We start from the raw sequence: 12,284 nt of genomic DNA on the forward strand, positions 1-12,284 counted from the left end.
CTTTAAAGTATTCTGACTTCTAACAAGTTAATTTCTCCCTAGAAAAAATCTTCATTGCTCATAGGTAGCTTATTTTTTAAAAATACACAAAATTAAGGTCATATAGTCAAACTATGACATAATATAGGCTGAGTTTAATTTTTCAAGAAAAAACTGTCACTCTAAGCAGTATATGTTGTATAGATCTTGGAGAGCAACCGGACACACCAGTCTGGTAAAAGCAACAAGAACATTTCAAGTTCAAATTCAGGAGAATTTGATTTATCCAGCCCTCTTTGCATAAGTACTATCTCTCTCTCCCTACTCTACTATGTCATTATAATTTCTGGGTGATTGAAATGCATTTACAGACAATATTTCAAATATATGAGGGAAGTATAATGTAGTTTTATATGTATTTAAAACAAGGCATTTTATTACCTTGTAAATTAAAACATCATTTATAAGTTTATGTTCATTTTTATCTTGCTATATTCTTCTTCAAGGGCATGAGACTTCAAAGAAAGTTCTATACTTCTATTAGCTCTATGAACCACAAAAAAGCCCCCCACTTCCCCAAGTGTGTCCTCTGTTTATACTCTGCTACTCTGTTTTCATCCATCTTGATCATCTTTTTCCATAAATTTGTTTTCATTAATGTTCTTTGTTTTGAATTTGTTTTGACACTGAGATCTAACCATTAAAATAATCCTTTAAAATCTTTCCAAGGTCAACGGCCCTACCAGTGCATCATCTCTTTCATCCATTTCTGATCTTCACTTACTTTTCTAGATGGATCTAATTAATGATTACATACAAAATGAAAAAAAAAACCAATCCAAATATATAAATAAGAATTTCGTTTTTCAGCAACACATTGAAATGGAAATCCATTTTTTCTGCTAAAATACTTGATTTTGTATTCCATTCAACAGAGGCTGCACTGAAATGACCCAGAGAGCCCAGCCTACTCATGCCAACCTGCTCACTATATTTATTACGCAGTAACAAACTAATATGGGCATATACATCATCATAAAGACAAGAACATCACATCCTCATCATGTAGGGTATATAGCATAAGAAACATCATAAAAAAGCAGCATCTTCCTTAAAAAGAGAAATATTCTCCTACCTTATTAGTATCTCAAATGAGATAATAATTATAAAGCAATTAGCACAGTGACTGGCACAGAGTTGGCACTATATAAATATTGTTGTTAATATTATTATTAATTATATAAAATTTACCCGATGTTCTTCCTGCTGTTGTTTTAAAGTTTCATATTCAAGAGCTGGAGCCGGGAGCTGAGAGATGACCCTTTGTATTTCTGTCAGCCATGGCCAAAGTTCTTCATAAGTTTCCCAAAATTGGTTGACTAGAGATTGTGCCTGTTCCAGTTGAAGGTACCGCTCTGAGTTGATTTGGCAGATATCATCATAGTTCTTCAACACATTATCCATTTTTTTCTAGAAAACAAAATTATAAAATTACATGCTTAACCGGTCAGGACTTAGAGTTACAGGAATTTTTTCACTTGCTAAAACTTAGAATTCATATTTAATTTGTAATGTAATATTTTAAAGGTAGAAGCTACTTCAGCTATCATATAGTTCAACCTCCCTGATTTACAGATGAAAAGCTTAAGACTCAGAAAAAGGAAATGATTTGCCCAGGTTCATACATAGATGAAGAGGCAAAAATCTACACCAGACTCAGGCATCCTGACTCCAAATTCAGTGCTTTCTAGTACATATGCTATATGTCTTTTTTAAGGAAGGTTGCAAGGTACTTCGCAAACCTGAAAAACAAAAGCCTAATCCCCACTTCCAGATCCACTTTAATCTGGTCCTAAATTACCTTTCCAAGTCTTATGTCACGTTCCACTTAACCCCAACTCTGTTCTACATCACATTACCTTCCAACAAAATTGGACCACTCTTGACAAAGCATGCATGCTCTCCTTTGCCATCTCCATTCTTTTGTTGATATCATTCATACCTGGAAGTGATTCCCCTAACCATACGCATGGGTATTTTTTGGTCATCAGAGACCAAACTTGCATTGGGTCCTTTTAAGGTCTCCAATGAACACCCCACCATTAGATGAAATTACTATCTCCCTCCACAAATTTCCCAAAGCAAATCACTATACTTCATTTCTTCACACTATCCCCTTCTGTATTTATGTATATGCTTTATTTGCCTAGTCCCACCATCAGAAGACTGTAAACTTGAAAGAAAAAAGGTTCAGTATGATATATCTCTGTTGCTATTATCAGTAAATAATGATACCTCTGCATCCTGAGGTACTAAACACAATTCCTTAAATTTTATTTCTTTTTTTAAAAAAAATATTCATTTTCAGTTTTCAACATTCATTTTTATAAGATTTTGAATTCTAAATTTCCCCCCTCCATTTCTTCTCCCCTCCCCAAGACAGCATGCAATCTGATACAGGCTATACATGTAAAATCTAATTAAATATATTTCCACATTAGTCGTGTTGTAAAGAAGAATCAGAACCAAAGGGAAAAACCATGAGACAGGGAAAAAAGGGCGAAAATAGTATGCTCCAATCTGCATTCAGACTCCATAGTTATTTCTCTGGATGTGGATAGCACTTTCTATCTTTAGTCTTTTGGAATTGTCTTACATCATTGTATTGCTGAGAAGAGCTAAGTCTATCAAAGTTGATCATCTCATAATGTTGCTGCTACTGTATACAATATTCTCCTGGTTCTGCTCACTTCACTCAGCATCAGTTCAAGTAAGTCTTTTCAGGTTTTCCTGAAATATGCCTGCTCATGGAAGATTTATGGAATAATAGTATTCCATTACATTCATATACCACAACTTGTTCAGCCATTTCCCAATTGATGGGCATGCCCTCAATTTAAATTTTATTTCTATGCTGATGATTGTCAAATCTACCTATCCTCCCCCAATCTTTTTGCTAACCTCCAATCTTGCATCTCCAACTACATTGCAGACATCTCAAACTGGATTCCAGGAAACATCTTAAACTAAAAATGTCAAAGAGAGAACTTATTATCTTTCCCCTAAACCTCCACATCACCACCTCCCCTATTACTATAAAGGGTAATACCATACCTCCTAATCCTTCAGATGTTATCCTTCTTTGATATCTCTCTCTCTCTCTCTCTCTCTCCCCCCCCTCCCCCCCATATACAATCTGTCACTAAGTCCTATCAATTTCATCTTTACAACATCTCTAGAATACACCCCTTCCTCTCTTCTGACATTGCCACCACTTTGATACAGGCCCTTATCATCTCACACCTGGACTACAGCAAAAGCCTGCTGGTTGGTCTGCCTGCCTTAAGCCTCTTCCCACTCAGATCCATCCTCCTTTCAGTCACCAAAGTGATTTTCCTGAAGTCTGACTACCATCCCCCCAACCCACCACCAATCACTATAAACTCTTTTGTTTCTCTATCATTTACACCATCAAATACATATTCCTCTGTTTGGAATTCAAAGCCCCTTTTAACCTAGCCTCCTCTTACCTTTCCTGACTTCTTACATCTTATTCCTGACTACGTACACTTAAATTTAGTGTCACTGCCCCGCTGGCTGCTCCAGGAACAAAACATTCCATTCTTCTGCTCTGGGCATTTTTTCTGGCTTCTCCCCATTCCTAAAACATTCTCCCTCCTCAACTCTACCTACTGACTTTCTCGGCTTCCTTTAAGTCATAACTAAAATTCCACCTTCTACAGGAAACTTTTCCCATCCTCTCTTAATTCTAGTGCCTTCCCCTCATTTATTTCTTATTTATCTTGTATATAGCTTGTTTATACATATTTGTTTGTTTGTTGTTTCTCCTATTAGACTATGAGCTCCTTGATGGTAGGGACTTTCTTTTGCTCTTTTTTGTATCCCCAGCACTTAGCACAGTGCCTGGCATATAGTGGCAATTAATAAATATTGATTGAGGTACTTAAAAATGTTGAATTAGATTGGTTGAAAATCTTACAACTATATTTTAAAATATCCTTCACTTAGGGCCTAGAAAATAATAGTCATATGTACACTTGCAACAACATCTAGTGCTTCTTGAGAAATGTATAAGTCATTTTTAAAAGGCAATTTCCAAGAGTGAACAGTGCTTGGAAGAATTTATTAAAGACATAAAAATCAAGATAAGACATTAGGTTACAGACCTTCCCCTGTGAAGTTTTCTGTGCTACTGTTAGACATAAAGTGAATTTCAATTCAAATTCTGATCTATACCTTAGAACATATTAGAAGTAGATAAAGCCCAAAGGAAATCCCAAATACTCTAGAAAGTGGTAATAATGACTTGATGCTACATAAAAGGAAATATCTGCATGGCAAATAGATTCACTTATTCCTAATCCTTTCCCCTAATGTTATTTTTAATTTTTTCTAAATAATAACTAAAACACTAAATTTCTACTTTTAAAAAAATCACTAACCTAAGGAGGTCACTGAAGACTAAAAAACTTTTCCAAAACAACAAGCAAAAAAAAAAAAACCAAGGTGTGATAACATGATGAAGACAGTGACTAGATTTGTGATTTCATTTATACAGAGAACTCCTCTGATACCTAAACTCCCTCTACCATTGCAGGTCAATATCCTTTCTGCTGCTTAGAGTCTTAAGAGAATTGCCTTGGGCACTCCTGATTTGCTTAGGGCCACAAAGCACTCATGTGTCAGAGGGGAGATTGAAGCCAGGTTTTCCATACTGCAAGACTAACTCTTTAACCATTATGACATACTGCCTCTCTCATATGACCATAGAGAATGGCATATGGACAAGACTTGTGGTTTGATTGGCACAAGAAACTCCCAGGTAAGGAATTCATTTCTGCCACCTTCTCCACAACTGTCAGCTTTAGAGAGTGGTCTAAACCACTAAGCATTTAAGTGACTTGTTCAGGGTCATAGAGACAGTATATGTCAGAATTAGAACTTGAAACTAAGTCTTGAACCTGGTTTTGAGGTAGGTTCCCTATCCATCATGTAATACTGCAAATGAGGTCATGATGTACAATACTATTTAAAGTTATACTGCAGAAATACAAATACCCAAAGTTTTGGACAAATAAAAATGATAACTTTGTAGTGTTAAATTTCTGAAGTATTTTCACACATATGACCTTGCTTGATTGTCACTCATCCGAAAGGATAGCTAGGGCAGGTACTATTTTACAAATGAGGGATTTGACCACAGTTACACCATTTGTAAGAGCCAGGGTTCAAACACACAACACTGCTTATCAAGAGGAAATTACAGAAGGTGAACATGCTAAGAGCCCTCCCTTAGAAAGATTTAAACAATACTCAAAACTGAATCTTTAAAAGAACAAAGGACTGATCTAATAAAAAAAAGGGGGGTGGGAATCTTTGTTTTGGATAGGAAGGCATGGGATAGTACAATAAAAGTCTGCCTATTATTCTAACTGCTATATAAATTCATCAGAGAAGACAAATATAACACAGAGTCTCATTTTAGAAATTTATTTGTTAATTTTTTTCAGCATTTTTTGCCAGAAGAATTAAAATACTTAGTTTTGTCAGACCACCCAGATGTTATCTTATTTTAGCTGAACATCAGTTTTAAACACACTTGGGGCCAATTTTGTAATCCTTTTTTTAAACAACTTTCCTTTTTTATTTAAAAAGAGCAGTCCCTAAAGGACAAAGGGCTTTCTTTTCTAAGCATTCAGTTGATTGGGCCCATGTAAGCCATGTCTGAACTTCTTCATTGGCTTTTTCATGTTATTGAAAAGATAAATTTTTGATAACACGTTTGCCCAAGATACTCAACTCCCCCTGAAGTATAAAAAACAGTCTTCAAGTAGGAGCTATGCCTCCAAAAGAGACAATGCAAAGGGTTATAACTCTTTTTAAAAATACTTCTGTCCATTTGCTTGATCCAAAACACGATTTGACATAAAAGAGTTTAGCTACTTTAATGATGCTGATAGAAAAAGAAATGGATGCCTGAAGGCTTCATACAAGTCAAGCTATAAGCAACATGTTCTAGGAGTTTACCTTCATAGACTGTTTCTCCTCTTCACTGCAACTGCTCATGATTTTATCCCCGGATTTAACAAGCTCATCGATAATATCCTTGTGTCTTAAAATATCCATGGTAAATGCCTGATATAGAGGGGAGAAGGAGAGAGAGGGTTACTAAAAAATAATAAAAATGCAAGCCAGTTAAACTTCTGAATAGCATTGGCATATCTTGAAAATCAAATTACAGAGTAGTAGGTTTTCTACACTGGAAGAACACTGACCAGCCATTAAAATGATAGTTAAAAATACATTTTTTTTTTACCTTTTGAACTTGAAGCTGAGCAGAGGTCTGGTCTTGCTCAAGTCTAATATCACCCAGAGACCTAAGTTTCTTTTCAGTTTCTGCAATCCAGGATAATTCAGCATCAGCGGCTTGATCAAACTAAATCAGGAAGACACAAATTACTTCAGCTAATTATCACACAAATTCCAGAATAATCACTGTTTATATTTTTAAAGAAATTTTCTTTCTTATAATTTGTGCAGTAAGGCAAAAATCACTCAGCAGTGAAAGGTTAAATAATGGTTGGTCATTTCTTTAAAGTCATGTATGCAAAGAGGTGTTTCTGTCTCCACACCACCTCAGGCACTTACCCTCTTCTCCTCATTTACACAAGCAGCATCTTAGTTCAGTCCTTCATCCTCTCTTAACTAAATTACAATGATAGACTAATTATTCTCCCTGCCTTGTCTCTTCTCTTTGTAATCTATCCTCCCCAGAGCTGTCAAAGTGATTTTCCTAAAGTGCAGGTCTGAATATAACAACCACTCTATTCAATAATCTCCAGTAGCTCCCTATTATCTTTAGGGGAAAAAATATGTTAACTCCCCTGTTTGATACATAAAGCTCCTCACAATGTGGCCCTACCCTACCTTTCTAGCTATTCTATTCCCCCCTCCATGTAGTTTATGTTTCAGACATACAGATTGATTTGTTATTCCTTACATGACATTACTGTTTCTATACTTTTGCTCTGGCTGTCTTTCCCATGCCTGGTTTTTTGTTTTCTGTTTTTTGATTTTTTGTTGTTCATTTTGTTTTGTTTTGTTTTGTTGCTTTGGTTTGTTTTGGTTTTGGTTTTTAGTTCCAAATTCTCCCTCCTCTTACCTCTCCCTCACATCCATTGAGAAGGCAAGAAAATAAAAATCTCCCATGCTTGAATCTTCATCTTCCTCACCTCTGCCTTTTGGAATCTCTGATTTTCTTTAAAAATTATATCAAAGTCCTCCTCCTTCTGCATGATTTTTTCTCATCTCTCTCCTCCTGTCCTCCCTCAGAAAACATACTAGTTAGTACCTTCTCCTCTTAAGTTATCCTGTATCTGCTTTTATGTTTTTAAAGTTACCTATACATGTTTTGTATTTGCCTGTATCTGTACATATCTATTTCCCTAATTAGAACATAAGCTCCTCGAAAGCAAATATTGCAATGCTTTTGTCATTTTGTCCCCAAGTGCCTAGAACAGTACCTAGTAGCCCCTAATAGGTTCCTAAAAGGCTTGAATGATTAAGATTTTTTTTCTTCTTTAGGAGTTTGGTTCAAATCTAAGCTAGAAAAAGTAGGCACATTTTTCACATAAGATTAATACAACATCTAAACATTGGAGTGTATTATCTCCTGTGTACATACATTTCAGTGTGGCTTTATGGTTATCCCTCCCTTTGAAATTTGCTTTCAAAGTATTTTTTTTCATTCAGTCAATCCTATTTTCTCATCAATTTTTATTATAAAATTAAAGATGCATTCCAATGGAAGAAAATGGCATATGATATTATAATGCAATGTTTTAAATAGCATATTTAAGAGAAGTAATAATTTTCCAATAATATTTTATTAACATCACAATTTTAATGTGTTCAAAGTACCTAAATAAAAATTTTAGAAGTGAACAATATAGTATGGTATTCAAAACTGGCAGCATGATTATCTGCCTTATATATACTTCTCTCAACAGTTTCTACAGTTTTATGTTAGGTTGTTTTTTTTTAATCAACTTCAAGTCACTTTAACACTAAAAACTGTAATTGAAGGCAATTTTTGTGTTTTTTGAAATTTTTTTCACAAAACCTTAAACTTACTGTTTCTTTAGATTTATGTACCTTACAACTGTGAAATTTACATTTCAACTGTTTGGTTATCAATGACTGATAAAGACAGAAGGATATACATCAAATATGTTGATAGCTCAAAGTTGAGAGAGATAGGAAATATAGTTGACAGATTTTGTTTTGTAAACTCTTGCTAATTTTTCACCATGAATCATAACCAATAAGTTGACATGTAATTATTTGAGTACTTTTACACTAAGGATTAGTGATTTTACTCATGTGGGTACTTCCTCATACCAACTATAGGTAGTTGGTTTATGTGAATTGTGTAAAGTAGGCACTGTTCCATATTACTTTCCTTTCTCTTTACCACCCAATTCTTTCATAATTTAATGGTAAAAAAAATGTGATAATTAGCATTTCCCCAGATGCATAGGTAGGAAGTTTTTTTTTTTATTTAACTGTAATGTATTCAGGTGTTTTCTTTATCTACAACCAATAATTGCGTTAGCAAAAGAAACGTTTTCCCCCTCAGCCTTCTATTGTGGGCAGTTTGGATTATATCACTTTATCATTCTCCTTGGGCTAGTCCATTAACATTTAGAGCTTACTATAATGAAGACTCCAAGATATATTAATAGTAAAAATCACTGAGCAATAATAGCAGACTTGTGTCTGCTATTAAAAGTCATGTATGCAAAGAGTATTTAAAGTCACCAACTATCTGTAGACCACCTTCATGAGCCAAAAGCAATGATCAGACTGCAAACCTTCTGGTAATGATTCTTTCTGATTTTAGGGACCACAGAACTTAATTAGTCCAACTCCCACCTAAAGAGTTACTCCCCTCCACAACATCAACAAATGGTTGTCAATCTTACCTGAACAACACCAGTGATTCTGGACGGAGAAACAAGATAGAGTACACCATGAAACACATGAACGAGAATTAGCAGGATCTACTAGAGCTTCTAACTCCCCTGTTTTGTTGTTGTTGTTGTTATTCAGCCATGGCTAAGTCTCTGTGACCCCACTTTGGGTTTTCCTGGCAAAGATGCTGGAGTGGTTTGCTAGCTTATTTTACAGATTGGAAACTGAGTCAAGCAGGATTAAGTGACTCGCCCAGGGTCACACTAGTAAGTGTCTGAGTCCAGATTTGAACTCAGGAAGATGAGTCTTCCTGGCTGCAGGCCAGGCACAAAGTCCAATGTCACCTCTACAATACCATGCAACACTATAGTAAGACTGGTGAAAAAGGATGAAATTTAACAAGTGTAACTATAAACTCATATTTAAGATAAAAAATATACAAGTGTAAGGCAGGGAAGAATTGTCTTGATAGCATTTCACATGAAAAGGACCTGGGGAAAACTATGTTGACCACCAATTCACTATAGGTCCAAAGAGTAACATGGCAGCTAAAATAACTATCATCATCTTGGACAGTTAACAGAAATATGTTACCCAGAAATATGCTGCCCATTCTATTATTCACTGTACTGATTAGATCACATATGGAACATTATGCCTGGTTATTAGTAACACACTATTTAGGAGGATCATTGGCAAATTAGTGGTTCAAAGGAAGGTCACTTGAATGGGTGGGAGGTAGGGGGAAGGATTTGGATACCCTGTCACATGAGGAGCAATTGTGAGAACTATGAATGTATCTTGGGAAACAGAACATTTGAAGGAATATGAAAACTGTTTTCAAATACCTCAAGGGCTGTAACATACAAGGCCATGAAGGCTAGCATGAAGTTATCTTCTATGCTGCCTGAGGGGCAGAAAATGAACAAATGAGGGTACTTAGTGGAGCTAGATTTCAGCTAATAGAAGACAGAACTTTCTTACAACTAGAGCAGTTCAAAAAGAGACTCGGTTGTCTTACAGAGCCTTGAATTCCCTATAGATGGAAGTGTTCAAATGGAAGCTTAATAAACTTACATGCAAGATGTATGCAAGATGTTATGATCTGGAAAATATCTGCATATCATGCTACCTGAAGCCATGAGATTTGATTCTATTTTCAATTAAAGTATTTTTAAAAATAAATGTTTATGTTTTAATGTTTCTATCTTTTGTTTTATTCATGTTTACATTTATGCTTGCTTCTATCATCTATCTCTCATTATACTATATGCTACAGAGTATATACATACATACACATATACATATACATATATATATGTATGTGTGTGTATATATACACACACACACAGAGTAAGACAGAGAGATAGAGAGAGAATGGAGAGTTGGTCTTCTACTTTAACTTCCCCCAAAACCTAATGCTCTGTATACAATGCCTACTCAATAAATGTAGGAATAGAATGAGTCAGTAACAACCATTAGGAATGACTGGAAACAATTTAGACTCTGGAATGGATCATAGACACTCTCTGGAAATGTCCCAATTTAGGATGACTCACAAATTATTCTGATATTAATAGCTTTAAATGAAATTTATTTGCTGCCCCTATACAAAATGAGAGATGTTTTTAATAAGCCGCTAAATATAGACAGGGTGGTATCATAGAAAGAATATATGTTTAGGAGGACTTGAGTTTGAATCTGGGCTCTTCTATTTACTCTTTAAATGATACTAGACAAGTCACTTCCAGAGATCTGTAAAATGAAAAGGTTGAACTAGATGATTTCTAAGGTCAGTTTCCAATTCCAAATCCATTATCCATTTATTAAGTGATTACTATTTACAGTATAATGTGATGGCTGTAGCAGGTGATAAAAAGGTTCACCTGTGGTAACAGTAACATAAGCTTCCAGTGGATTACATTTTGTAAGGTATGATAAGAAATAGTGAGTGTGTGTGTGTGTGTGTGTGTGTGTATTTGTGTATGTATTCCCACCCCGTAATTCCACAATGTAATCCTTTCATGTAATATATCAACTACCTTATTTCTTTCTGAAGAAATAAAAAGAAAACTTACCTAAGTCTGCTATTATTGCTCAGTGATTTTTACTATTAATATATCTTGGAGTCTTCATTATAGTAAGCTCTAAATGTTAATGGACTAGCCCAAGGAGAATGATAAAGTGATATAATCCAAACTGCCCACAATAGAAGGCTGAGGGGGAAAACGTTTCTTTTGCTAAAGCAATTATTGGTTGTAGATAAAGAAAACACCTGAATACATTACAGTTAAATAAAAAAAAAAAACTTCCTACCTATGCATCTGGGGAAATGCTAATTATCACATTTTTTTTTACCATTAAATTATGAAAGAATTGGGTGGTAAAGAGAAAGGAAAGTAATATGGAACAGTGCCTACTTTACACAATTCACATAAACCAACTATTTTAGAAAATATGATTTGCTTGTGTGACTTGTAAAACTGTATTCCTAACGGATCAAACAAATGAGTCCTTTTAAATGTAAGCATTTTTTCTCTCAATGGTACAAACCAACTACTGGTGAATTAAAATCATGGAATGAGAGAATCAGGATTGGAAGGGATCACTGGAGTCACCTAGTCTAACCTCTTCCTGAGGAATTATTCCCCTCCACAACATTATCCACAAGTGGTTATTAGTCTTGCCTGTACAACACAAGTCATGAGAACCTGGTGACTTGTTTAGGGTCAAACAGCTAGTAAGGGTCTGAAGCAAGATATTACTCAAGCCTTTATGACTCCAGGACCAGTACTCTATCCACTGTCTACCATCTACTTCAATTAAGACATTTTTCATTATACTGAGTTGAAATTTACCTATCTGCAAATTCCATCTATTGGACCTAGTTTCCTCCCATAAGGAGCCAACAGAATAAGTATGATTACTTTTTCACATGACAAACTCATAAATATCTGAAGGTAGTTATTATTTCCTTCCTCTCTAAACAAATTCTTCTCCAAGATAAAATATTTCTATGTCCTTCAACCACTTGTATTAACATAGTTTCAGATTCACTCACCATCCTCACTGTTCTCCTCTGGACACACTATAGCTTCTCAACACTATGATAGATCTGTGATCTCCATGTTGTGATCCCCATTGTGTAACTCACTCATGACTTCTCCTCTGTGACTCTTGTACATGTCCTCCTATAAACTCTCCACAGGGCATCTACCCAATATGCTGAGGGCCTAGATCTCTAGTAAAGTTTTAATGGTTATCCCTCACTGTCACTACATGACCAATCTATCTCTGTTTCTTATCATACA

General features: G+C 35.2%; 1 protein-coding gene across 11 annotated transcripts in view; it reads right to left on the minus strand.

Annotated features, from left to right (window-relative positions):
• DST (dystonin) overlaps positions 1-12,284 on the minus strand; it is a 445,378-nt gene that overhangs the window by 68,654 nt on the left and 364,440 nt on the right. For all 11 annotated transcript variants that reach the window (XM_027852998.1, XM_027852999.1, XM_027852997.1 and 8 more), the window contains 3 exons: positions 6,317-6,436; positions 6,028-6,135; positions 1,231-1,449 (listed from right to left, as the gene is read on the minus strand). In XM_027852998.1, coding sequence (XP_027708799.1) covers positions 1,231-1,449; positions 6,028-6,135; positions 6,317-6,436 — 447 coding nt within the window. The remainder of the gene's footprint in view (positions 1-1,230; positions 1,450-6,027; positions 6,136-6,316; positions 6,437-12,284) is intronic.

Source organism: Vombatus ursinus, unplaced genomic scaffold, assembly GCF_900497805.2.
Source record: "Vombatus ursinus unplaced genomic scaffold, bare-nosed wombat genome assembly UNPS02009835.1, whole genome shotgun sequence".
Taxonomy (NCBI): Eukaryota; Metazoa; Chordata; class Mammalia; order Diprotodontia; family Vombatidae; genus Vombatus; species Vombatus ursinus.